The following is a 26,795-nucleotide window of genomic DNA, read 5'->3' as shown; positions in this document are numbered from 1 at the left end:
AAACACTTGAATGATTGAATAAAGTCACATCGTAGATCTAATTCAAGGCTGTATATCATAGGTACTCGCGATTTTGCTTTGCATTAGTGTGAGTGCATGGCTCCGTGCCACTAAAACCAAAACAATAACAAACGAACAATGGACCGTGCCAGGAAAACCAAAACATAAACAATGTCAGTGTCAGTGGAGTGAGAGAGTCAGAGACAACGATTTTGACAACCGCACTACTACACACTCAATCGCGAGTACCTTAGGTAGAAAGCCATGGATCTAATTGGTTTGTGTTTCAACATCAATCCAAACCACTATCAAATGCAAGTGTTTGGGCGGTTGACTTTTTGGTATTTTTTTACATGTTATTTTCATTCGGGTGGCTCAAGCTTTTCAATTGTTTTGCTCATGAATTTGTCCCACCGTCTTGAACTATTCAAAGTGATGAGCAAAACACTTGAAAATGAATCTTAAGATTCTACCCAAAACAGGCACTATTCAAAGTCAACGTGATTATCCACATGAATTTAATGTGTTTCACTGATTGATTTTTGCGCGACTTTCATCGAAGGCTAGAAGCGAGGCAAGAACCAATAGCACAACAAACTCTCCCGTCTTCAACTTGCCGGCCGGCGCTGTGGTAGCGTGCACGACTAGCAAGCGAGAACCTGTAAATCGCTTGTACGTACTTTTATTTTTCAACACCATTTAAAATTCAAGTGTTTGGCTATTGACATTATTTCATGACCAATCACCGAAATGTCAAGTGTTTTGCGATTGATATTTGAGTGCTCTGTACAGCAGGGCCAGATCATGTGTAGAACACTTCGTTGAGCTGGGTAAGTTTTGCTCAGTGTAGCTGTCAGATGAAGGAGGAAAGAAAACAGAGCGGGAGCTGGTTCAGGCGTGCAGACAAATGAGGGATGTACAGGATTTTTGTCTGCAATTGATACAGATCTTTATTGAAATTGATCGGATTCACTGTCGATGTGGCGCAATTTTAAATTTCGTTCAACACGTGTTCAATTTCAATTCATTGTTTCCCATTTCATCCAAAAGTATTCATTCAAAATACGATCATACAATTTTTAGAAGACCTAGAAACAATCAACTCTAGAGTAATTTTTCAAAACAACCTATGAGTCATGGGTTTCCTATGCAGATACACTCAAACCCCGATGGTTTGACACCAACTGTTGTCAAACGAACGGGGTCATTTGTTAGTTTGACACCCCTTTACACGGAGTTCACACACACTACCAAACGTTTGTTTTGATAATGTGCGTGAACGCCGTGTAATAAGTGACAGTTCGTCACTTTTTAGTTTGACTTTGACCAACCAACGGGGTACAAACTAAGAAAGTGTCAAACGAAAAAGTGACCAACCACCGGGGATTGAGTGTAGGACCTTTTGAAAATTTAATCTAGAACTTGTCTAAGCATTTCTGACGAGAATTTTATATTTCATCCTCCAGAAACAATCATCCCAAACTCAAACCTTCACTTTCTCGTTTTACACTTTTTTAGTTCGTACCACGTAAAGGGTGTCAAATTAGAAAGTAACCCACGGCGTGTTTTCTGGGCAACCTTAAGGAGAAAAAATAGTCATCACTACTTTCAAAAGTGTCTTGTAGGAAATTTTCTCAGCTTTCCAATGCTTCTAAGAGCGAAATGTTTCATCGGGAAATTTCTGAGATATCTCTATTTTAAGTTTTTTCTTTTAAAATCCTTGATCATTTATTGGAAACTTTTAAATAACAGTCCAGGAAACTTGTCAAATGATGTGTTTCATGTGTATTTTACTGACCAAAATGTGCAAAATAAGACAAAAAACAACTTTGTAGAAGGTTGCAAACCGCTAAACATTTTGAAAATTAAGTTTTAACCGAATTTTTGAATATGTGGGATTTATTCAAATAATAAAATAATAAAACCGTATTGAAATATTATTTTTACAAGAACAAATAGATTATTACATAATTGTTGTGTACAAATAACACCGGTCTGCTCTGATTCAGCTTGGAATTAGCTGATACAACCGAAATTTCTACAGGTTTGAGATTGATAGGGTATTACAAGATTTTTATGAATAAATATCATATTTTCTTAATCAAACACTACCTAGTTGCATGGATACAAAACATGTTTTGTACTCGAAATTATACTGCAAATTACTGTTGCTAGCTTTAGGAGAAATAATTTTCATTAGTATGAAATGATTGTTTAAGTTTTTTTTTATTAAATGATCAAGGAATTAGCAATATTTTAGAAGTTTTTAAGACTCTCATCTTCAATCTCATCTTAAAAAAATATATATGTCTTGATTTTTGTTCAAATAGTTTGGAAAGAAAGTTTCTGTTAGATTTTTTTGTTAAAATACTATTTTTTTTTTTGTTCAAACAAAAATAAATGTTTGTGACGGTGTTTTCAGAATTCTGAATTGGAAGACTCGAGTTTTATTGCTACTTTTAAGTGCATTTTCTACAGAAAACATTTTATAAAATTTTATCTTTATTTTATACTCATGAAAATATGGCTTTTGAAGTTTGCTACAGTAATATGTAGTACATTTTCGATTTCAAATCATGTTTGTATTTATGTTCCTGGTTAATGTCTGCTTAAGAAAATATCAGATTTATTCATTAAAATAAGATATAATACCATTAACAATCACAAACCTGCCAAAGTTTCGGTTAAACAAGCTAAATCAAAGTAGACACGTGATATTTGTACACAAAAAATATGTAAATGTCAAATAATTCTTGTAAAAAATAAATTTTTACACTGTTTTATGATTTTAATTTCTGAATAAATCCCATTTATTCAAAAACTTAGACAAAACATAATTTTCAAAATGTTCAGCGGTTTGCTACCTTCTACAAAGTTGTTTCTTGTCTTACTCATCAAAATGTGCAAACATTTTGATGAGTAAATGACTCATAAAACACATCATTTGATTAGTTTTCTGAACAGTTAGTATAAAGTTTCCAATAAATAATAAAGGAATTTTAAACCAAAAAACATAAAATAGAGATATCTCAGAAATTTCCCGATGAAACATTTCGCTTTTAGAAGCAGTGGAAAGCTGAGAAAATTTCCCATAAGACACATTTGAAAGTGGCCATGACTATTTTTTCCTGATAAGGTTGTTCTAGAAAACACGCCGTGAACCCCGTTCGTTTGACAACAATTGTTGTCAAACCATCGTTGTTTCAGTGCAGGTATACTTAGAGATTTCAGTAAACCGCCAATACCTGTATTTTTTAAACTATGTCCACTGAAGCCAATAATTCTTCATCCATTCACCCATTCAATATTGATGTTCATACAAAGTTCAATGCAAATTACCCAAAAAATGACCAAAAATCGATTTTCGATACTTTGGCTCAATTCTGAGGCCAGATTCAGATTCAGCGGGCAAAATTACATGGAAAAACATATATTCGGACAATTTTCGAAATTTTGTTAGGGTGGTCCCATATGGTTTTTCCTTGCAAATTAGACATTTTCAATTAATGATATCTCGAGTTTGAAGAAAAACACCCTTGAGTTTTTTTAGCGTTTGTAGTCCCAAGTAACATTTTTTCCAGGAGTTCTACAAGAGCTTTTCAAGATAGCTACAGCATAGCAGTTTGGACCGCGGTAGGATAAAACCGAGGATAAAACTCTCTTCAAGTACTCTTCCAAACTCCTGAAGAAGTTTTGAAGAGAATTTTATCCTACCGCGGTCCAAACTGCTATGCTGTAGCTATCTTGAGGAGGTCTTGTAGAACTCCTGGAATAAAATGTTACTTGGGGTGTTAGATCTCCTCTTTCAAATGCAAAGTGGTGCTTAAAATTTGGCTTGCGTCTTTTCGAGATAAGTATTTAAATTTTAAAGTTGCATCTCTTTTACCTTAAAATGGCTGTAACTTTTTACCCTCAAGTCCAAATTGACAAGTAAAATAATAAAAATGTTCATTTTTAAGAGCTCTAAAAGTGCTCCGAATATTTCTTTTCTCTGAAACTTATCCCTGAATTGCCACGTTCAAAAAAATGATTGTTGAAGGTTTGCTCAGATGCTTTCTATAAATTTGTATATTACGAGATAAAATTTTGGTGTCTTCGACAAAGTTGCTTGGATTGGCAAGTCCAACAACTTTCTACAAGACGAAAAAAATCCCAAAAATATTCCTGTAAAGCTAGATTTTTAAAACTACCCTAATCGTAAACCACACTAGTATTTACCAAACCAAAAGTTGCACCTATCTATTTGCAACAACTCTTCTGAAGACACCAAAGCTCCAAAACATCACCATTTTTCGGAAAATCCATTTTCCACTTAATTTTGCGGTCTGGACCACTGTGCAATGCTTTTTAAAGAACAAAAATTGGTTGAAAAATGGATATTCAGCGGTTTTTAAATCGAAGCACGTCTAAAGGCAAGGTTGGGTTGTAGAGGGTTAAATATGAGCACTATTAGAACAACTATATCGATTTTTAAGTTTTATCTTTTTTTTAAGTGACAATTTTTCCTCAATTAAAAAAAACTAATATTTAACGACGAGGAATTAATCTTTCGTGACATTATCTAATCATTTTGATTTTTTAAACATTACGTTTCAGGACAGAAATTTCAAAAAAAAAATGTTTTTTAGGTTGGTTATGGGAAAATGATTTTTCTGGCCATACGGACATTATATGCAGAGTTTTGGAAATTATAATGTTTGGGTCATATAAGACACATCAGGCCTGAAAGGGTTCTATCAGTGTGAAGTGTGGAAATATAGCGTAAATAACGGAAGGCTGTTTAGATCACTTGTTCTGATTTTCCGAAAGCAAAAAAATCTAACTTGCGTGAAAGTGCCTCTTGCTTAGCAAAACGATTAGACTCGACCTTCATGAAAATTTATAGTTTGGTATTGCTATGGCTATACGTGCAACACCCATCAACGCCATCGCGGAACCACGCGCTCTCAAGAAGTCGTCAATATTTACCCTGATTCTCGTTCAAGAACTTGGGTTTTTCCAACATCTGTCATTGTGCCTGTCCTTAGAGGTCTAGAAAACCCTGTCACTCAACAAGAAATGCTGCTTTTTATCATCACCACACACCGTTACCAATAACCACCCCACCAACAACAACCCTGTGTTCCATCTGATTAGTGTCCTCCAAGGTCGATATCTCGGCGACCGCCGCGACGCTCTAAAAACATATTGTATGAACTTGTCCAAAAACCGCAACGGCAACGTGTTCAGCGTAGCGTACGCGCATCGTCGGCGGATAGCCAAAAAGTTTCGTTGAACTTCTGGCCACGGTGTTCCAAAACACGATTTTACCAAGAAAAGTGAAATTTCCTTAGTAAACGATTTTGACGATTTTGAACTGTAATTTATGGTCAAATTTGAACACATTTCAGAAATGTTTAATAAGGCTTGGAATTGCTGAAAATGAATTTCTATAAGATCGTCTGGTTCTTCGTAAGTTTTGATGATTTATCGAAAATTTTCAAATATTTCAAATTTTGCAGCTCCGTGTCCACCTCGCCCATTCATAACGATCGCGTGGCTGATTCATGCGATCTCGATTTCGTTCGCAAGATCCTCGGCCAAAAGCCAGCCGACACGACACCTGGCAGCATAATCTCTCTGTTGACCGAGAGATTGTTCGTGGCTTCGGATGCTGGCGACACCCCAAAAGAACCCCTTCCACCGCCATAAAACCATCAATAGTCTAAACTTTTGAAATAGTCGTTCGTTCACGGTTGAGTTTGAAGGTGTACCACGCCGTAGTGCAGAAGAATTTCTTGTACAGTTCATCGTCGCCAGATCTTGGGTGACTCTTGACCCAGCAGCAACAGCAGCATCGTCAGTGGGTGTGAATTGGCAGATTCGCGAATCGTCGTCAATTGGTTCAGCCAACAATGAAAGTGCTAGTGATGTTTTCGGGCCTGATGGCCGTGGCATTGGCCGCTCCGGAACCTCAGTTTTTCGTTGGCGGGGTGGTTGGACTGAGGCCGCACGGTATGCGATAAAGTGTGATCCAGATTTGAAATGTGACTTGTGATACAATTTTGTGTTTTTTTTCTTCTTTTTATGTGCCTACAATTGAAATTTGTGAATGGAATGCAGCATTTAGAAAAGGTATAAAATTAAAAATTGTGCCATAATAAACAAATTACTCAATTTTTATTTCAATTTCATGGTGACGTTTGACCTGCATGATTGGATTTGGATAATAGCATTGAGGAAAGGTGATAAATACTCATAATTCTTATTTAACCGGCCAAATTCATGAACAAGTGACATGGAGAAGCAAAAAAAAAAACAATTAACCACTAATGAACTAACACAGAATATTATTATAAACAAAGATGATATCTTTACGTTTTGAGAAGAGTAAAATAATTCAGTTACAATCAATAACTGGAATAAATAACTTACAATTACAACTAATTAGGTTTTTACTAGCAAAATGATTTTTTCCCAAATTTACTAAAAAAAACACATTGTAATTATTAATTTTGATCACGTAAAACATTTTTTACAGAGAATTTGGGTTTTTATATACGGAAAAATACTGACAAAAGTTTTAAATTGAGACACAGTTATCTATGCTAAAAAGTCTTCATTGGAAAAATGTTGTTTTTTTCTGTAAGCATATTTTTTATTAGGTCCTTATAGAATTTACATATCCGGCTCGGACCGAGGGTCTATGAAAAAGGTTGTTATTCTATTTTTTTTATATACACTGCCGTTCTACGCATAATTGTCCCATGTCATTTTTGGTCGATTCTGACTTTTTGTCATTTTTAGGTTTAGTTTGACGTTTACTTTTCGAAAAACACATAAAATCTAGTACTTTGTTAGGAAACTCATCAAAAACAACACCAAGTCTGTTTGTCCCATCGTGGTACTTCTACGCATAATTGTCCCACCAAGTATTTTCTTTCGCGGAATCATTAGTTTTACAAAGCATTGTGTCTTGTTTACCTTTTGTAAAGCAAAAGAATAACAAATAAGAGTGATAAACTGCTAACTGGGGCAATTAGGGACATATAGGGTGAATAGGGACCTACGGGACAATTATGCGTAGAAACACAAAAAAACGGTCGAAAAATTTCAATCGCGTTTTTCTCAGTTGCACTTTTTTGAACATGGGACAATTATGCGTAGAACGGCAGTACAGTGCCATCCCGTTTTTGGCAACACCTAATTTTGGCAAAAATTTCTTCAACTTTTTCCCTATTTTGGCAACACCCAAATTAATTTAATATATTTTCGTAATACTTTCAGAAAATTTATTAATTAGTTATTATTCAAAAAAATATTATCAGTGCAAATAAATCAATCTATTTTTTGAAAGTCAAGCAATTAAGCATTTCGTTCTTTAAGGGGTTACATACATGTAAATCGGCAAAAATGTCGGATTGGTTTGAGCACACACTTACACTTTTTTTAAATCTGTTTTCAGGGCATCAAAATATACATTTTAATCTATAAACAAACTAAATTTGAAGACATTTGGTTGTATCATTGCCGAGGTAAAGCTATTTCAAGTTAGCAGTTTAAAAAAATGGGTGCCACACCGTTTTGACCGAATCGGCTCAAAATTTTTTGATGAGTACTCGTTAAACCGGGCCCGTGTGCATGACGAAGGCCGATTATCAGAAAAGTTATTTGAAAAAATGATAAAAATATTTTTATGTTTTTAATATAAAAAATGGTCAGTTTATGATTTTTGTATTTTTTTTAAATTCAAAATTTCAAAATCGGGCTTCATCGTGCACACGTGATATGTCTTGGGTGTCTTCACCCAAAATTTCAGCCAATTTGGTACATTCCATCTCGTATCGTGGCACCCATAAATCAACTCGGTGTTCAGAGAAAAACGCTCACAAAGTTTGACAGTTCGCTTTCAAAATCAAATCAAATTTTTCGCTCTACAGCATTGCCTTGGCGTTCTCGATTGCGAGATTCCTACTCGAAACTAGGTGTCCGAAGGTTTGATTGTTGAGGCAATTGCAAACCTCTTTTTACATCTAAGCTTCCATCCACCCCGGGATTCAAACTGTCGACCTTTGGATTGTGAGTCCAACTGCCTACCAGCGACTCCACCGAGGCAGGACTCAGGTAGACGACTCCTACACCTGGACTGAGCTAACGACCTAACACCTCTAGGTTAGACCGGGACCAACATTTACTTCCCCATCCGACGGAAGGCGTGATCAGACAAATCTCGTCTCGAAAAATGCCACCGGGACCTTCTGGGATCGAACCCAGGCCGACTGGGTGAGAGGCAATCACGTTTACCCCTACACCACGAGTCCCGGAAAGTCGCTTTGCTCATGGCAAATTTTCATGAAACTTTCAGGAGTGATTGAAAATCATCTTTTAAGCGGATTTAATAATTTTTCTGAAATGTGAAAATTTATGATTGTCTACATGTATGTAACCCCTTAACGTGATCTATGAATATTCCCTAAAACCACAATCGTCATTATGGAAGGTTAACAATGTTTATTGATGGTTCTCACAACAATATTAGTAGTTTTTATGTTAAAAATACGTTTGTTTTAGTTTTCCCGATTTTGGAAACATAAAAATCACGTCGTGTTACCGAATACGGGATGGCGCTGCAGCGCTGCACTGTTATACAATTTATTTGTTTCAGAAATAGGGTAAATTCTCGTATGTTTGGCAGGTTAAGCTCTCGCTCCTAACTCCATCCAATTTGCTGTTTTTCACTACTTAAACAACTAATTTTGCAAAACTTTTTATAGAAACTTGCTTGCTCACTTCTTATTGAGCTATTCATCACTCGATTTCAGTTGAAAACGCTTTTAATTAGCTTTAATTGAATGTCAAAGTTCTGACCTGCCAACATTAGAGGCACGCTGGAATTAGATGCTGTTCCCCTAATAATTCTTATTTTCAAAATACTGCAACAAAAATAATCAATATTGTAGATAGATTTAAATAAAAATTGAGAAAAAAAACATAACAGATATTTATCACGTATATTTCCAAGGAAACTCTGATTTCAAAATTTTCAGGGAACCATAAAGAGTCCCAATCTAAATAAAAAAGGAAATGTTGAAAATGTCTATACTCACCCCATTTTCAATATTTATAAATTGCAAACAGCCTTTTGTACATTTTCGCAAAATTTCATCATTCAATTTATTAACAATAACAGTCGTCACGTCACAGTTGATGGTCCAAAGCTTTTACACCGTCAATCACTGCTCTGAACAACTGTTATCCGGTGAACGAGACTGTCCTTGAACGCAGACAGGTGTTGTGTGGTCATCTTTGAACCACCGCGCAGCAAAAGATTCCACAACTCTGCAAAAGAAACGGCCAGGCCTCTTGTTTGGACAAATAGCACCAGTCATAAACCGGTCGTTGCCAAATATGCTTTATGGACAGGAAGATGGCTCAAAAGTGATGAATGGATGTGAAATTCCCAACAATTAATCTAGTCGATTATTACCATGGGAATTGAAATGGAAGCTCATCGACTATAAACCAAATAACTTTAATTTGAACGATCTGTAATACAATTAGATAGTGATTAGTGGGAGAGTCCAAAATCAAAATCTCAATGATAACATCTATTTTAATCTAGAACTCACTACCCGGAAGTGTTATTAATATAACAGCTATTTTAAACGCTTCCGCAACTCTTGAAATCGATATAAAACTGGATTCGATCTATATAATACTTGTCCTTCAGCCCTTAATGGTCTAATCCAGTTCTAGTTCCGCTAACACACGCTTACTACCAGCAAGAAAAAAAAACCCACCTTGTCACCTGCGTCCATGAAAAGGTCGAGCCTAATTTCAAACAAAAACGAGTGTCTACATTGTTTCTTTTACTCATTAGCAGGCTTCTTTCCGGTTGCGGTTCCATACCCGGCAGTAGCCGCCGTGCCCTATCCAGTTCCAGTTCCGGTCGCACCCGCCGCCATTCCCGTTCCAGTGCCAGTCCCAGTGGCTCCGATTACTCCGGTGGGCCACTATGGTCATCCGGGTGGTTATGGTGGACCAGGTAAAAAAGATTCTGGTAGCTTTTTCACAAAACTCAAAGTGTAATCAGAAGCAGGCCTCTCCAGCTTATTTCAACACCTCGGGATTTGTTAAATAGTTACTTGTTGCCTCGAAATTTGCAAAATTGTTGCAGCCGTCAAAATGCTTATGCGCTTTTTTTTGGTGTTGCTTCAGAAGTTGAAGGATTAGAAACTAACTACCAAGTATGCCAGATGCACAGTAGGGTGCCCAGAATATGGGACTTTTTTTCAAAACCTCGCTCCACAAGCAGAATATTGTTCCTTGACCTATTTTAGGACTCTGGGCCAAAAATGAGCAAAATCGGACATCATTTACCCATTGATACTCGGAGGTGAAGTTTGTATGGAAAAAATCGAAAAAATGTATGGAAAACTCAAGTTTCTTACGGTTTGGTCACCACGGTGCGCTACTTCCATCCAAATATTTCCAAAAGTGAGATTCTTATTGAAAATTTAATGCTCTACAACTTTGTACAACACACCAAAGCTGTTAAACTCGATCTTGAAAAGTTATTAGCGATTTAAAATAGTCATTGTTGTATGAAAAACATTTTTTTCGCCAACGTTAGGCTAGGGTATCAATGGGTTAATCTCATCCAATTTCGCTCAAAATTTACACAGATGCTTAAAATAACCCAAAAAAACGTTTTCCGCTTGTGGAGCAGGGGGTCATTTTTTCTGGGCACCCTAATGCACAGATTTGTCTGTGTTTTACAGACATTTGAGGTTGTGCCAGACATTTTTTAGGTTCACAGGCTTTTGAAAACCTCATGAAAAAATATTTTGTAAAAATGTCAACCAATACTTATTTCGTTAGTCTTCACATGCTTAAAAAGGTAATTTCTGGTGAATTTCCATGACTGTAAAGTGATTTACTTGAATTCTAGACAAATGCACAGACTTTTTTTAACAAACCATGTGGCATCGCTGTTCACCACAGTCAACACGACGTTCCGAGAAAAAAACGCATTTTAATGTTTGACCTTGAATAAACAAAAACGGAAGCACGCAATGTAAACAATAACAAACACGTTTTGGCTGACCATTATGTTTGGTTGAAGTTGGTTGCTGGAGTGCCGAGTAATAATTACAAATGTTTACGGTAGTCTAGCTTGTACGTGCGTCAGACGCATCCTGACATGAAATCCCTTTGGCCAGTTGTCGCACTTACATCAATTTTCAGGGAGTGACAAGATAGCACGACAAGATTGAAACTACTTTTATATGAAAAGTGCCAAAAAATTTCGAAGCTTTTTTGGTTTTCATTGAATATTTTAGGATTTAAATCGAATTTTGGGGATCTGTGAAGGTCAAAAGATGAGGCAGTGTGAGCAGCACAAAATGGCGTTCTTAACTCAATTTGCCCAAAATACACGTACGAGAACCAGATTTTTCTGTAAAATTCTCATCATTGATCTATTTATATTATTCAGAGAATGACGATCATGAAATCTCGGTATTTTTTTTCGATACTATGAACACTAAACAGTCATATTTTTTATAGAATTTTGTAGATTTCAAAATCGTAGATCTTGGTTGCAAATTCCGTAATAACTTCTCAACGTAAACGGCGTAAACTTGGCGGTGTTTGGCCAACTTTTGTTTTGCTTTAGTAATAAGTTATATTAAAATATTGAAAAATAACATGAATGAGTATTGGTTTTGTAACCTAGTTCTAGTTTAAAAAAATGTTTTTTTCATCTAGCTGTTCAGTGACCATAATTAGGCTACCACTTAAGGGCATGTCCTCGATATGCTGACCGCGATTCGTATTGCATAACTTCCTGCAGCCAAACATTCAGTTCAATATTTTTCGCAGTAGCACCAAACTTTCATTTTTACTGCCCGCCAACCTTCAACTCTCATTCAAACCCTACAGCCTACGGTGGAGGTCGCAGCAACGCTCAGGCCCAGTCGGCCTCGTTCAGCATAGGGCCGGGAGGTATTACGGGCTCGTTTAGCAAGGCAGCAGCCGGCAGCAGTGCCGACGGAGGCTTCGGGGGATCAGGGGCCACCGCAACGGCTGAATCGGCCTCGTACGGTGGTGGTTTTGGCGGATTTGGAGGATCGGGCTCGAGTGCGCAAGCATCGGCCAACTCGTTCGGAGGAGGTGGTGGCGGATATCCGTAAGTTCACAAGGACACTCTGTTTAGTGACGGCGGTCTAATTGGAGTGACTTATTGTTTTGCAGATTCTTCGGTTGAGCTATTCAGCACATTGATGGATTGATGGAGAAACTGCGAAGAGGCCATAGTCAACAAAAACGTACTGTGAGAATTTGAAGGCTAATTTATTATGACAAATTTATTTCACAAAATAAATGTACTACGTGTCTTTATAACATTCATTGCATGTTTTAATTATTTAAGTTTTCTAAAAGTATATCCTCCAAAAATTTGAAAGAACTTAATTGAACTGAAAATCAGGACTATTGCACAGATTAAATTTGGGCCGCATCCATATGATTTTTTTAAATTGTGTTTTTGGTAAAAAAAAGAACTAATGTGTCATCCAAACTGCAATGGATGTTTATCGAGAAATTAAAAGTGAGAGTGAGTGCAACATGGAGTTAAACTTTCTGTGAAGTTGCTGTGAAGATTATCACGGCACTTTGAAAAGTTTAACTCCATGTTGCACGCACATGGTGGTTCATGAGTGGGCATTTTGTAAAAAAAATAAATAAAAACTTTCTATGCATTTATCTTATAAACATTTGATTTTGTACCTCTGGTTGTTGAGATCTTGAGATACACAGAAAAAAAAATGTAAATTTACCGGACACTGAAATCTTGTTTTTAACGTAAACATGCTCAATGTAAATTTGAAATGCAATGTAAAACGTTAAATTGCATTTAAAGGGCCTTCATGTAAAATGAGATCCGATGTTATCGTTGCTTCTCATGTAAATGATGTTTTTGCTTCTGACAAACGATAAATTTTGAAACTTGAAAAGCATGTAAATTAACATTTAATGTAAAATATGCTGAACGTAAATATCAATTACACTTAAATTTAATTTTAACTGTTGTTTGTTCTCGACAATGACAGTTCTTTATTGTTGACGCTTGCGGGTGATCGTTCGGGAGTGTTTTGTAGACAAATGTCAACTTTTACTGTAATTGCAAGTAATTTGTGATCAATTATGATAGTAGTTAACATTTTAACATGATTTTCTCAAGTTAAATGTTTAGAGAAAAAAATCAACACATTTGAAAGCAAAACAATGTTCCGCTGTAGGGTTGGAGAAAATGTTAGATATCCAATCATAAACAAAACATTACTGGCTTACTGAAGGCCATCTTTAGCAGCACTAGTGGGTCATCCTTCCCAGTGTCGTTCACTAGCACAATTCTGGCAGGAAAAGGATCTTTCCGGATCAAAGAGGAACCAAGATTAACTTTAACGGTATTAAATCGGGTTGAGGGAAAAGTTTTACCAACTGCGAGATGGACCAACTATGGTCTCAGCAGTCGTATGACAGAAACAAAAAAAAAAAGTTTTACCAACCCCCAGCTAAAATCCAGCAATTGTCTCTTCGCAAACAATGTAAACAATCTGGACCAAAGTAGTCTCTAGAATCAGATTCAGATTCTGATCAGAAACGACTCATAGAACAAAACTCCTTCAGGTAACTCTGGAGGAATATAAGCTTCTGGACGAAACAGCGGTCCCGAAGAGTGCCATTTGGACGATTTGGTAATAGCACTCACGAAATAATATTTTTTCACTTTTTAGGTAACAAAATCCATCACATCCATCGTTCGTTCTACCGGGCCGTATCGCCCCAGCAGATACGTGTCCACAGCGTCAGGGGAAATACCAGAATATGTTGCTGTTGACCGCAATTCAGATCATGAACGTTCCATTCCACATCTCCACCCCGCACAAATTGACCACGGAGAATTCTTACAGGTGCATTCCGTGCCGTGTCCAGCTGAAGTGTGTGTATCCTTCGTCCAATTTGTAATCAGGGTGCACACAGATTTGGTTTGCCGTCTGGCAGGGAACTGAAACATTACCAGTTAGTCGTCCGATTACGTTTCCACCGTGTTGTTTCGCATCCGCTCGTTGCCGTAACCGGGTTTGGCAGAACGCCCGAGAACCTGCTTCCAAACTTTTCTCACCGCACTTTTTTTTCAGGTGACTTTTCTTACAAACTAAAACCTTTCGCAGCAAACACTTCAAAAGGGCGCTTCATGATGAAAGAAAAATGTTTATCTCACTCATTCAAATGGCAAGTGTGAGCAAGATGCACAATTCTTTCGCAAGAAGCAGTGTCTTTTTGAAATGCTCGTCGCGCTTTCAGGTGGGTTGACAACTGGCCAAGGATGTAGACCTAGCAAGGTGCATGCATCAGAATGTCGGAGTTGCAAATGCTTTTGGATTAGGGTGATCGCTCTTATTAAAATTGAAAGAATAAATAGATGATATTAAAGAGTGAGTTGAAGTCTGGAGTTTTTTTTAAAGGTCCAATAAACCAAATTTCCAGTTTTTGCTTTTTGGGTGTTTTTGAAACCGCCTTATGTCAGGGGTATTAAAAACACCAAAAAAGCAAAAACTGAAAATTTGGTTTGTTGGATCTTTTAGAAAAAAAACTCTAGAAGTGTACTCGATCGTTACTCGTGTTTCAACATCATTTCTCTTATTCATTTGAATATTGGATAAAACAAAAAAATGTTTTTTTCAAATTATAATTTCAAATAGGTTCCTACTAAATTATTTTCTATTTAAATACAATTTTATTCCATTGCTTGTAGAACAAAAATGGAACAAACATCAGATTTTTATTTGAACAATTAAAAACTTGCTCCAATTGAATGATGATTTAATAATCAAATCATCATTCAATTGGAGCAAGTTTTAAAAAAATTGTATGGTTTTAAAAGAATATCGGGCCAAGGAAGAAAAAAAGAAAGAACTTCAGTTTATAGAGGTATTCATATCATAACCTTGGGATAGGCATTCAACTTTTGTGAATTAATTTAATATAATGGGTAATTCTCTACCAACTCACACGAAATCGGGAAAAGTTGCCCTGACCCCTCTTCGATTTGCGTGAAACTTTGTCCTAAGGGGTAACTTTTGTCCCTGATAACGAATCCGAGGTCCGTTTTTAGATATCTCGTGACGGAGGGGCGGTACGACCCCTTCAATTTTTGAACATGCGAAAAAAGAGGTATTTTCGAGGGTATTTTTCAATAATTTGCAGCCTGAAATGGTGATGAGATAGAAATTTGGTGTCAAAGGGACTTTTATGTAAAATTAGACGCCCGATTTGATGGCGTACTCAGAATTCCGAAAAAACGTATTTTTTATCGAAAAAAACACTAAAAATGTTTTAAAAATTCTCCCATTTTCCGTTACTCGACTGTAAAAAATTTTGGAACATGTCATTTTATGGGAAATTTAATGTACTTTTCGAATCTACATTGACCCAGAAGGGTCATTTTTTCATTTAGAACAAAATTTTTCATTTTAAAATTTCGTGTTTTTCTAACTTTGCAGGGTTATTTTTTAGAGTATAACAATGTTCTACAAAGTTGTAGAGCAGACAATTACAAAAATTTTGATATATAGACATAAGGGGTTTGCTTATAAACATCACGAGTTATCGCGATTTTACGAAAAAAAGTTTTGAAAAAGTTACTTTTTGCGTTTCTCTTTGTTTCGTCATCCGTGTCTGTCGCGGGTGACCATGAACGGCCATGATCGATGACGACCAACTTTTTCAAAACTTTTTTTTCGTAAAATCACGATAACTCGTGATGTTTATAAGCAAACCCCTTATGTTTATATATCAAAATTTTTGTAATTGTCTGCTCTACAACTTTGTAGAACATTGTTATACTCTAAAAAATAACCCTGCAAAGTTAGAAAAAACACGGATTCGTGATCAGGGACAAAAGTTACCCCTTAGGACAAAGTTTCACGCAAATCTAAGAGGGGTCGGGCAACTGCTGTGTGAGTTGGCGGAGGATTACCCTAATATATCAAACAGATTTAAACTAAATTTAATCTGTGACATTACGTACAAGTATCAAAAATAATGCGACTAAATTAAAAAAAATAAAGGCTTAGAAATGTTCTAAAATTTTTATGACATATTTTGTAAAAAAAAACTTTTCGAAATACTTATTCTTATCTTATAACAAAATATTATTTTTGTATAAACGATTGTCGATATGAGTATTTTTTAAAAATAAAAGGTTCAATAAACCAAATTTATTTTTATACATAGACTTAACAGGCCCAAACTAAAGTCGGTTTGAAAATACCCAAAAAGCTAAAATTATTTAAAAAAAATTCCAGGTATAGTCGATAACATTTTTCGCTTACTTTTTCAAAAGTTTCTATGCACATAGGAAGCCCGTGGCGCATTGGTTATTTGAAAAAGTCTGCAAGAGAAAATTGTTTGCCATTTACTCCGACAACAACTCCAACATTTCAATGCCTACCTTTGCCAGTCTCATGGCATTGAAACAAAACGTCAACGGCCATCTCCAAACAGAAACAGTTTGCTGTCACTTTTTTGCGGAGCGGATTAAATTTGTTCGATTTCGGATTGTTGTGATTCGTTCGAGAATGTGTTAGGGAGGTGGAAAAGACAGTAATAAAATTTTATTCTGTTTTTTGAGATGGTCCCAGCCAAGAAAAAGGCCGCCGTGGCACTTGAAAGTCCAAACCCTTCAAAACCGGTGGTGACAAAAAGAAGAAACGCGCGAGCCGCAAGAACGCGCTGTTGGCCGAGGGATTGCGTATTTTTACGAAGGGCAAGTTCAGCGCCCGGAAGGCGCTTTACTCGCTGAAGACCCTGAAGATGGTCCGGACGAAGAAGCGCAAGGTGGCCATTACGGTGTTGGAGAAGATCGGCGGTGAACAAAAGGTGCTGGTGAAGAAGAACAAAAGCTAACTGCTGACCAACCATATGCGCTATATCCACAAGACGTTGAAGAAGGTGCTGATTGTGTCACCGGAAAAGCGCGTCGTCTTGCTGATACCCTGAAGTCGGGTCTGCTGCTGGTGGCCAGTCTCGCACAGCCGCCCGGTTCAGTGCGTCTCGCAAAACTACGTCATCGCGACCAAGACCTGCGTCGATCTGCGCAAGGCCAAGATCTCGAAGCACATCAACGACGGTTTCTTCCGCTAGGCCTGCAAGAAGAAGAGCACCTGTACCGAGAAAAACATCTTCGCTGAAAAGGAGGTGAAGTACGTGCCGTCGGAGCAGCGCAAGGCCGACCAGAAGACCGTCGGCGACGAGGTCCTGAATGCCACCAAGACGCACCCGGAGGTGACGACGTTCTCCATGCTATCGTAAACATTTTCTTAATATTAAAACTTTCCTTTTAGGTCATATGCAGCACCAATCTTAGAATTTCTTGGGTCAACGGAGACTTAGCAGCACAAGCAACCCAAATGCTGAAGGAATACTAATGGTAAACCTAAAGAAGACTTAACCCCGGAACACATAATTGCGTAAGTACATTCCGTATTGCAAAAATCACCAGATTAGATTGAAATTATTCTATCAAGTACAAAAATGAAATTTTATTTGTTTATTCCATTTTGGCCCGTTGGATCTAGATTTCGGTTCTATTTTCTAACACTTTTTGTTGTATTGATAGTTGAAAGTTATACTTTTGCGAATTGTTTGATAACCATTCTTGAGTATTGAAACATGTTTGTATAATGCTCAATTTTGATCATAAAGCAATCCAAAAGTATACTATCCAAAGCAACGATCTACAAAAGCGTCTGAAAATTACATCGGATTTTAGATTCAGCGGGGCTAAAAATTTTTTTGGATTGGGTAAATTTACGTTATTTTCATCGGAAATTTACACTTTTGCGAAATATTTTTCTTCGGCACATTTACGTCGGATGAAACGTAAATTTCCAATGAATATAATGTAAATTAGCATCATTAATGACGTGCACTTTTGGTACATCATAAATGATGTAAATTTACCGGATTTTTTTTTCTGTGTACAGCGGATAATAGAAAAATAAACATGGAAATTGAAGTTTTCTTAGCCTAGCCCAAGCATCTCCCCATTTTCTAATGCCAATAGGGTATTTTAACCATTAGTGGACCCCCTAGTAGAACCGAAGCTCATTTTTCACAAATTGTCAATATTTTAAGCACTTTTTCATAACCCTTTGTACAAAACAATGAAAACTGAAGTAAAGTAAATCTTTCCCTGTTCCTGAGGGGAACACCCTTGAAGAGTATTGGGGCCGGCATTTACAAAGCGGATTCAGTGGCAGTTTCATTCTCAACTTAATGTTAACATGTTAGGGTTAATGTTAACATTCCATAGGTCGCCTCCCTAAGGTGTCGTGATAAGGTCCAGTTTGTGACGATACACTACCTTCCCTTTACTAAGTAATCGATTCCAGAAGGGAAAAGATAACCAGTTGTGTTGGTCCGAGCCGGGATTTGAACCCCAATCTACCGCTTACGAGGCGGAAGCGTTACCACTGGGCTACGTGGCTCGGTCAATGAAAACTGAAGCCTTTTGAATAATTTTGACTATTTGTTGCATCAGTTTATTTGTTTTTGAGCAGAAAAATAGCCATTTGAAAAAAAAAATTGCCTGTTATGGACCCACCTTTTCCTATAGTGGACCCGGGTCCATAATCCGATTGTGGACTCGGGTCCACTATAGGAAAACTGTTATTTATATACCAAATTTAACCGATATTTGATGTTTCGATGCATTGTGTAGGTCTAATGATAGATATAACGAATAAAAGATGGATTTTGCTCACTTTTCATCATAAATTTATAATATATATGTTTTGTTTACAAGTTTTGCTTAAAACAACAAAATAACCTAACATACATTTAAACACATTTATTTCCGAAAAAGATAAGAGAAAACGATTCAAAAACAATGAAATAAACAAAATCCATAAAAATAATAAAAAAAGGTAATTTTGAAGCAATTTTTTCCATATGGTTGACCGAAATTAAACAATAGATTTGTTGACAGTTGTTGATAAAACCACACATGTTTATTAAAAAAAAAGTGTTGATATTGATTTTTTATTATAAAATATCATTTCAAACTGCAATTATGATGCTTCAATTAAGAGCGAGTTTTTCACCGATGTGAAAAAGGTCGTATCGAGGTGCTCCGATTTGGATGAAACTTTCAGGGTTTGTTTGTCTATACATGAGATGAACTCATGCCAAATATGAGCCCTCTATGACAAAGGGAAGTGGGGTAAAACGGACTTTGAAGTTTGAGGTCCAAAAAACATGAAAAATCTTAAAATTGCTCGCATTTCCGTAAAACTTCATCAATTCCAAGACCATCATTCGAATGGTCTTTTGAAGCCCTTCAAAACGTGCTATAGACATCCAGGATTGGTTTGACTTTTTCTCACAGCTTTTGCAAATTACTGTTAAAAATGGATTTTTTTAAAACCTTAATAACTTTTCCCAACAGCCTCCAAAAGTTAGGGAATTTCATGGACTTTAAGCCTACGGCAGTAACTTTTTGGCCAATTGCAGTTTTTCTCATAGTTTTACGGTTTTTCTAGAACAAAAATTTTACAACGTTAGTTTTTGCCCTGTAGGCCTCCATAGCGGCACTTTTTGGTCTCAATTTTGACATATTCGGAATCCTCAGAAAATTTTACATTAGGTTGAGGTATTGTAATTTTGAATATGATTGTAAAAAATGCCATTTAGAATTAATTAAAATATTATTTAGCATTTTGTCGGATTAAGGGTAAAACAAGTTTTCGCCTACTTGATACAGCATTTGACGTATTGAGCATAGGGTAAATAAGATCTAGTTCTTTTTTCAAAAATGTTTTATTTAATTATTTTTTAAAGCAATATTACAACTCCAATACTTCTAACTTACGTGAAATTGTCCGAGGATTCCGAATATGACAAAATTGAGACCAAAAAGTGCCGTCTTCTCGGCATACAGGGCAAAAACTAACGTTGTAAAATGTTTGTTCCAGAAAAACCGTTAAAACTATGAGAAAAACTGCAATTGGCCAAAAAGTTAATACCGTAGGCTTATAGTCCATGAAATTCCCTAACTTTTGACCTATGAGAGTATGGGTGTTGGAGGCTGTTGGGAAAAGTTATTAGGGTTTTAAAAAAATCCATTTTTAACAGTAATTTGCAAAAGCTATGAGAAAAAGTCAAACCAATCCTGGATGTCTATAGCACATTTTGAAGGGCTTCAAAAGACCATTCGAATGCATCTAAGAGAGTTGGAAATGATGAAGTTTTACGGAAATGCGAGCAATTTAAAGATTTTTCATATTTTTTGGACCTCAAACTTCAATGCCCGTTTTACCCCACTTCCCTTTGTCATAGAGGGCTCATATTTGGCATGAGTTCATCTCATGTATAGACAAACAAACCCTGAAAGTTTCATTTAAATCGGAGCACCTCGATACGACCTCTAGAACAAACCGAGCAGAATCTATAGTTTTGATTATTTATAAATTTTTACGGCTTCAGCATTTTTGGTACTTTTAACATGAAAACAGCTAAATTTATGCTCAAAATAAAAAAAAATGCGTTTAGGTTGATAACAACAAGTATTTATTGTATGTTTAAGAGAAACTTATGCTTAAATACACAGTTTTCTTCATTTTTGAAGGTTAAATTAACAGGGTCCACTTTTGGAAAAGTTTGGATTTTCGTTGTCCTATATTGGACCCCCTTAATTTTTGCTCGAAAATGAGCAGTACTTCGCTTTATTTTAGTAAAATTCATTAAACTTACATTATTTCGACTTACTGAAGTTAAATAATCAGTCAAAAAATGATTGGATAGTTAATTCAATCAAAAAATATAAATGCAGTTTTGTTTTGAAAATGCTAGTGGCTATGGCTGATTTCACATGCCGAACTCAAAACACTTATTTTGGTGAAAAGGACGATTCAATGTCAGTCAACATTGTTTTAAATGATGCTGAACATGCCAAATAAAAGATTTGTAGACAACACCACGCTAGAAAATGTGATTTTATTGATTTTTTCATCAAAAACCCTTCAGAGGGTCCACTATAGGAAAGGGGTCCACTAATGGATAACGTACCCTACACTGAAAATATGCCACACTTTTTATTCAAGTGCCCAAACACTTGAATGATTGAATAAAGTCACATCGTAGATCTAATTGGTTTGTGTTTCAACATCAATCCAAACCACTATCAAATGCAAGTGTTTGGGCGGTTGACAGGCACTATTCAAAGTCAACGTGATTATCCCAGGGATCTGACACGCATGCAGTTTCCTGAAGTCCTCGTCAGAGGCGCTGTCAATATTGTTTACGTGTGGTTTTTGAAAAGATCGTATGACATAATTACATAAATTTTGTTCCCAAATTATGTTTTTGTTTGTTTTCACTGTCTTTGCGAGTTAGTTACAAGTAGGTATTACGTTTTTTTCCACATTTAACATTTATTAGATGAATAAATCAAAGTTCTGCTTGACTATTCAAGCAATACAACATAACGCAACACAACACACTGAACTGAACTAATCAACTGAATAGCTTAAGTTTCCTAGAAACAAAATAAAATTAGTTTGATCCTCGGTTTGATCCGTTCTGACTGTTGGGTTAAAATTAATTACGCTTTTAGAATACTTATTAAATTTCAGTAGAAAATTATTTAAACTAGCTGTAATTTAACACCAATGTGTTGATTTGCCAACATTAGGTTCTCGATGTAATTAAATGGTTCCCAAGTTCAAATTTGAGATTAAGCCTAGGATTAAACGTAAGTCTTTTCAAGGAAAAAAAGACTGAAAAAAGTTTTTATTTTTGTAATTTATGTCCAATGCGCATACGACCTTTTCAAACGCCACGCGCTAAAAACTTGGTTCGATCTTGGTTCGATTTTGACTTCACTCGCTTTATATGTGGATGACAGTCGTGACGTATCCGTGGATTATCCACATGAATTTAATGTGTTTCACTGATTGATTTTTGCGCGACTTTCATCGAAGGCTAGAAGCGAGGCAAGAACCAATAGCACAAAAAACTCTCCCGTCTTCAACTGGCCGGCCGGCGCAGTGGTAGCGTGCACGACTAGCAAGCGAGAACCTGTAAATCGCTTATACGTACTTTTATTTTTCAACACCATTTAAAATTCAAGTGTTTGACTATTGACATTATTTCATGGCCAATCACCGAAATTTCAAGTGTTTTGCGATTGATATTTGAGTGCTCTGTACAGCAGGGCCAGATCATGTGTAGAACACTTCGTTGAGCTGTGTAAGTTTTGCTCAGTGTATATCAGCTACTAATGGTCCAATTTTCAATGTTAAACAACGAAACTTTTGTGTAACTTTGTGATTATTTTTTCTAGAACTTCTATAAATATAATTAAAACTAGGCCCTTGATGATTCGAAACATTAAATAAAATAATATTAGACAATTTTCAAATGTTAGTTTTGACTTGGCAATTTTCAAAATATTTTAAGTATTGTACAAATGTTTGTATTTTGTAAAACGGTTTTTGGGAATTTTCAGTCTACTACATAGTTATTAAGAATGTGTAAATACCTAGGAAAATTCACATGTCATTTAAGTTTATTTTTATTTATTTTTTGAGTATAGAACCGTTTTTTTATTACTTACGTAATTTTTTTTGGACTCTCTACACCCCATCATAACAAAACTTTAAAACAAATAAAACAAATTAACGAGCGTAAAACCTTCGACCTTTCTCCACGCCACCCCCCCCCCCTCCACCCACCCCACCTACCGCCAATCTTTTCAAACTCTTCTTGAATGCATTCTTTTTATTTTATTTAACAATACTAGTTACATTTATTTAAACTAAGATTAGAAAATTTAAGCTACATTGTACTGTTCGACAGAAGTTTGTCTGCAATCATTATGGCTATCCAAATAATCTAGAAAGAATCAAAATGAATAAATGTAATCATTTTGTTAGTACTATATCAAGAATTTACTCACAATGCACCTGCACCCAACGTGCCCAACGCTCCCAAGGTTCCAATAGCTCCCAAAGCTCCCAACGACCCGGCTGCTCCCAAAGCAGACGATACTGGTCTGCTGAGGGAACTACTTCCTCCTCCACTTCCCCCTCCAAACAAAGCGTCTGATAGACTATAACCTGTAACATAATTGGTGATGTATCCTAAACCAATGTTTTGAAGACAAGAATATTCTTACTTGGTCTACCGGTGGAGTACGAGTAAGGTTGTTGGCCACTACTGTACTGAGGCTGCTGATAATACTGGGGATATTGCGAATACTGGGGGGGCTGTTGGGGTTGCTGCTGGTAGTACACCATCTGTTGAGGCCTTTGGTAAACCACAGGTTGAGGCTGCTGATAGGTTACTACTTGAGGTTGAGCCGGTTGGACATACGTTTGAACTGGAGCTGTAAAAACAGTTATTTGTTGCAAATTATTCGAATAATTTGATCTTACTTTTAATTTATTCAAAATAAAAGTACAAATTCGCTGAGATTTCCTGATTACTTGTGAAACTGATATTTGAAAAAAATGTGGCTTAGGGCAATGATGTCCTTTACTCACCAGGTTTAACAGTTTGTACAGTATCCGCCACACTAGTGCCAATAACGCCACTTAATTGACCTGACGGTTGGGTCTCTGTAAAAACTTTAAATTTCAGAAACAATTTCTGACCCATAAAAACTTCACAAACAATCACCTGTGGGAGTTATAGCCACTCCAGGGGAATACTTTTGAGCTGGTTTGGCCAAAACCAAAAAACCGTGCCAACAAATCAGCAACAGCAGCAACGAAATTTGCGATGGTGCCATTGTCGAATCCTTTGAACAACTGAACCGGCTAGTGATTGGCACTGAGGTGCTAAGTCAACGCAGACTACGCACCCAGCTTCGAGATTGTTCCATACCCGTGATAGAGCTGACCTTTTTCGGGCAGTTAATTTATTCAGTTTAGTTTGATCCCTGGCCCCGAAAGATACACCCACAACATAAGTCAAATTTGAATTTTTCGAAAACTCTTCTTTTCAAACATAAACCGGTATTCAGGGAATCACACGCGAAATCTCCAAGCTTCGCGATCTATCTCTGCTTTGCTTTAACACCAAGATGTATTTGATGAATATTAATTTACTTACTTTGTGGCCTGTACGACTGATATGTTTGTGGTTGGTAGTCTACAAAAAATATTAATTGATTAGTATGTTGGCACTATCTTGTCTAATTTAATCAAATCTTACACTGAATTTGCGGAGCTGAAGTTACGGCTGTTTGAGGAATTTGAAAAAAAATGATTCAAATGAATGGATATAAAAACTGATTGCAACTAACCCGAAAGTATTGATGTCCTCGTTGCAAAACTATTGAAACTTTGGGATGGACTATTACTATCTGCAAAGCATAATTATATAGTTTAGTACCTGCTGAAAACAAATCACACATAACTTACATTGCGTGGCAACTGTTTGTGGGACAGCTGGTTGCGATATAGAAACTGTAAATAAACCCTTCAAATAACTCACTGCAAACTAATTTATTTTATTCAAAGTCACCTGAAGCTGTTGCCTTTGAGCTTGAACTTTCTCCGATTATTCCATTGGCTTGACCAGGTATTTGGTTCACTAAAAGAATATAAATCCTCTATTAAGTCACACATTTCAAAACAATAACTCATTTCGCGTCTACACCTGTGGGAGTTATAGGGATTCCGGGTTTGAACTGTTGCGCCGGAAGGGTGAGGACCATCTTCAAACGCACCAAAACAACACAAAAACACAACAACTTCATACTGCTCTTAGTCCGATTGGTCTCGCAGTCTCCGATTAACTAAAGTTTGCTTCCTGCGACAGATTCTAGAAACATCCCAAAATATGGCTAAATTTGGCAAAACCTGTTTTAACGGTGGTCCGGAAGCAGTTTTAAAGAGACACTTTATGGTTATTTAGTGAATATATTTCCACGCGCATGCAATGTGGTGGAAGATAGTTTGTCTTTTTGTAAGAAACAAAAAAATAATAAAATAGCTTTCACTTCTTGCTTTTATTATTTTTAAACTTTTATTAGGGGAACAGCGTCTAATTCCATCGTACCTCTAATGTTGCCATATCAGCACTTTGACATTCAATAACAGCTCATAAAAAGCGTTTTCATCTAATATCGAGTGATAAACAGCTCAATAAGAAGTGAGCCAGCAAGTTTCTATCAATTTTTTTTTTTCAAAATTAGTTGTTTAAATAGTGAAAATCAGCAAATTGGATGGAATAAGGAGCGAGTGCCTGCCAAGCATACGAAAATTTCCCCTTTGTCTATTTCAGGCAATATTTGAGTAACTTCGAGGTACACGGAGAAAAAAAAGTCCCATAATCAAATTTCATGGTACGTTTTTCAAAATCGTACCGTGGGATTTCAACACTTTGTTCGAGGTTCTCATTTTCATGAACGCTTTTTCACGATTTTGGGAACTCTTTTTTCTCAGTTTAGTATTCATTTAGATTCCTTAATTCTCTACAACCTAACCCCGCCTCTACACCCAAAGTTAAAGAACGGATAGTCCTCACGAAAAGAAACGTGAGGAAAGTGGTATTTTGCGAGAGTATATTCCTCTCGCGTGTTCATTCGTTGATTGGAACAGTTCATCCTATTGAGTGGCTTATATGGACAAATGACCGCCATATAGTCACCGAACCATAGTGACCCATACTGCAAAGGCACGGTTCAATATGCCGAAGGTCTTGGGTTCGAGTCTCGGCACCGGTAATTTTTTTTGAAAGATGAACTTTTTTTGAAGATGAACCCATGAGTAAAGTACTTTCGGTAGTTTCGGGATTTATCCTCTCAGTCCGCACACAGTACCATTTTACTACCGAATCGTGCTCTCTATCCTCTCGTATGTCGATGTCCAGTTCTGGGTGTAGACGGGCTTTGATAAAAAAAAATCAATTTTTCAACCAATTATTGAACTTCAACAAGCATTGGAAAGAAGAACTCTTAAAGTTTTAGGAAAGGTTTGGAAGTTTGACTTGTTTTATGTGTGTGTGTGTGCAACCAACCAAACGGGACCACGCGGTCACTTCTTACAAATTGAGTTGTTTCCGTGTATTTTTAGATCTACATTCTATACATGCAAATAACTCACATAGGCAATTGGAAGGTGTTAGCTCTGCCGAGCTTCGGTGACCCATTTTTACGCTGGCTAGCCGAGCGCGAGGTACTTCAGCTTTATCGACAAGCCCTGCCCTGAAGAACGTTTGCACCAATCGGTTTCAAACGTTATTTAGAACTTCCGAACCCTTGTCAAATGGACAAGGACCCAGCGCGTATATAGTTGATAGTAATAGTATTCCTAATTCCATTCATAGCTCACCTAGCCGTGATGGCCTAGTGGTTAGCATTTTTGCTTACCAATCCAAAGGACGGGGGATCGAACCCCGACTCGAGCGAGTTTGATTTTTCGTTCATGTTCAGAGTTTCAAGATTTATAATTCCTATACTTTCTCGTTGGGAGCAGATGGGAATCGAACCGAGGACCATTCGCTTACAAAGCGAACACCGTGACCAGTCAGCCACGGCCGCTCCCTGGAAGTTTGACTTGTTTTATGTGACTTTAAATGCCAATGTTTTGAAAAATGTCATTTATCACAGGCAATGTTTTTTACTAACATTTATTAAATTTTAAGTATAAATAAGTAAGCAGTGCCCCAGACTATGCCTCTACGCATTTCTTTACAATCTAAATGATAATGGCACCATTAGCAGTAAATGTAAAAAAACA

General features: G+C 36.6%; 2 protein-coding genes and 1 pseudogene across 4 annotated transcripts; 2 read left to right on the top strand and 1 right to left on the bottom strand.

Moving 5' to 3' along the window:
• Positions 1-5,595: 5,595 nt before the first annotated feature.
• LOC120418539 (keratin, type I cytoskeletal 10-like) lies at positions 5,596-12,383 on the top strand. 2 transcript variants are annotated; one of them, XM_052710493.1, is made up of 5 exons: positions 5,596-5,994; positions 6,103-6,114; positions 9,863-10,024; positions 11,923-12,169; positions 12,235-12,383. In XM_052710493.1, the coding sequence occupies exons 1-5, from the start codon at positions 5,895-5,897 to the stop codon at positions 12,245-12,247; spliced, it is 534 nt and encodes a 177-aa protein (XP_052566453.1). In that variant the 5' UTR covers positions 5,596-5,894; the 3' UTR covers positions 12,248-12,383. The 2 variants fall into 2 exon arrangements, with proteins under 2 accessions (XP_052566453.1, XP_052566454.1); XM_052710494.1 differs by lacking the exons at positions 5,596-5,994; positions 6,103-6,114 and adding an exon at positions 6,154-6,224.
• Positions 12,384-12,849: 466 nt separating this feature from the next.
• On the top strand, positions 12,850-18,022 carry LOC120418540 (60S ribosomal protein L6-like; annotated as a pseudogene).
• A 4,778-nt stretch (positions 18,023-22,800) lies between these two features.
• Positions 22,801-24,830, bottom strand: LOC120418529 (uncharacterized). Of its 2 annotated transcripts, none has more exons than XM_052711123.1 (9): positions 24,712-24,830; positions 24,577-24,645; positions 24,474-24,518; positions 24,356-24,415; positions 24,265-24,291; positions 24,163-24,201; positions 23,225-23,434; positions 23,006-23,165; positions 22,801-22,941 (listed from the first exon to the last, which is right to left on the bottom strand). In XM_052711123.1, the coding sequence occupies exons 1-9, from the start codon at positions 24,809-24,811 to the stop codon at positions 22,929-22,931; spliced, it is 723 nt and encodes a 240-aa protein (XP_052567083.1). In that variant the 5' UTR covers positions 24,812-24,830; the 3' UTR covers positions 22,801-22,928. The 2 variants fall into 2 exon arrangements, with proteins under 2 accessions (XP_052567083.1, XP_052567084.1); XM_052711124.1 differs by having other exon boundaries at positions 23,234-23,434.
• Positions 24,831-26,795: the final 1,965 nt, after the last annotated feature.

Source organism: Culex pipiens, chromosome 3, assembly GCF_016801865.2.
Source record: "Culex pipiens pallens isolate TS chromosome 3, TS_CPP_V2, whole genome shotgun sequence".
In the NCBI taxonomy this organism is placed as follows: domain Eukaryota; kingdom Metazoa; phylum Arthropoda; class Insecta; order Diptera; family Culicidae; genus Culex; species Culex pipiens.
The sequence above is the reverse complement of the archived record's forward strand: the minus strand, read 5'-3'. Positions and strand labels throughout refer to the sequence as shown.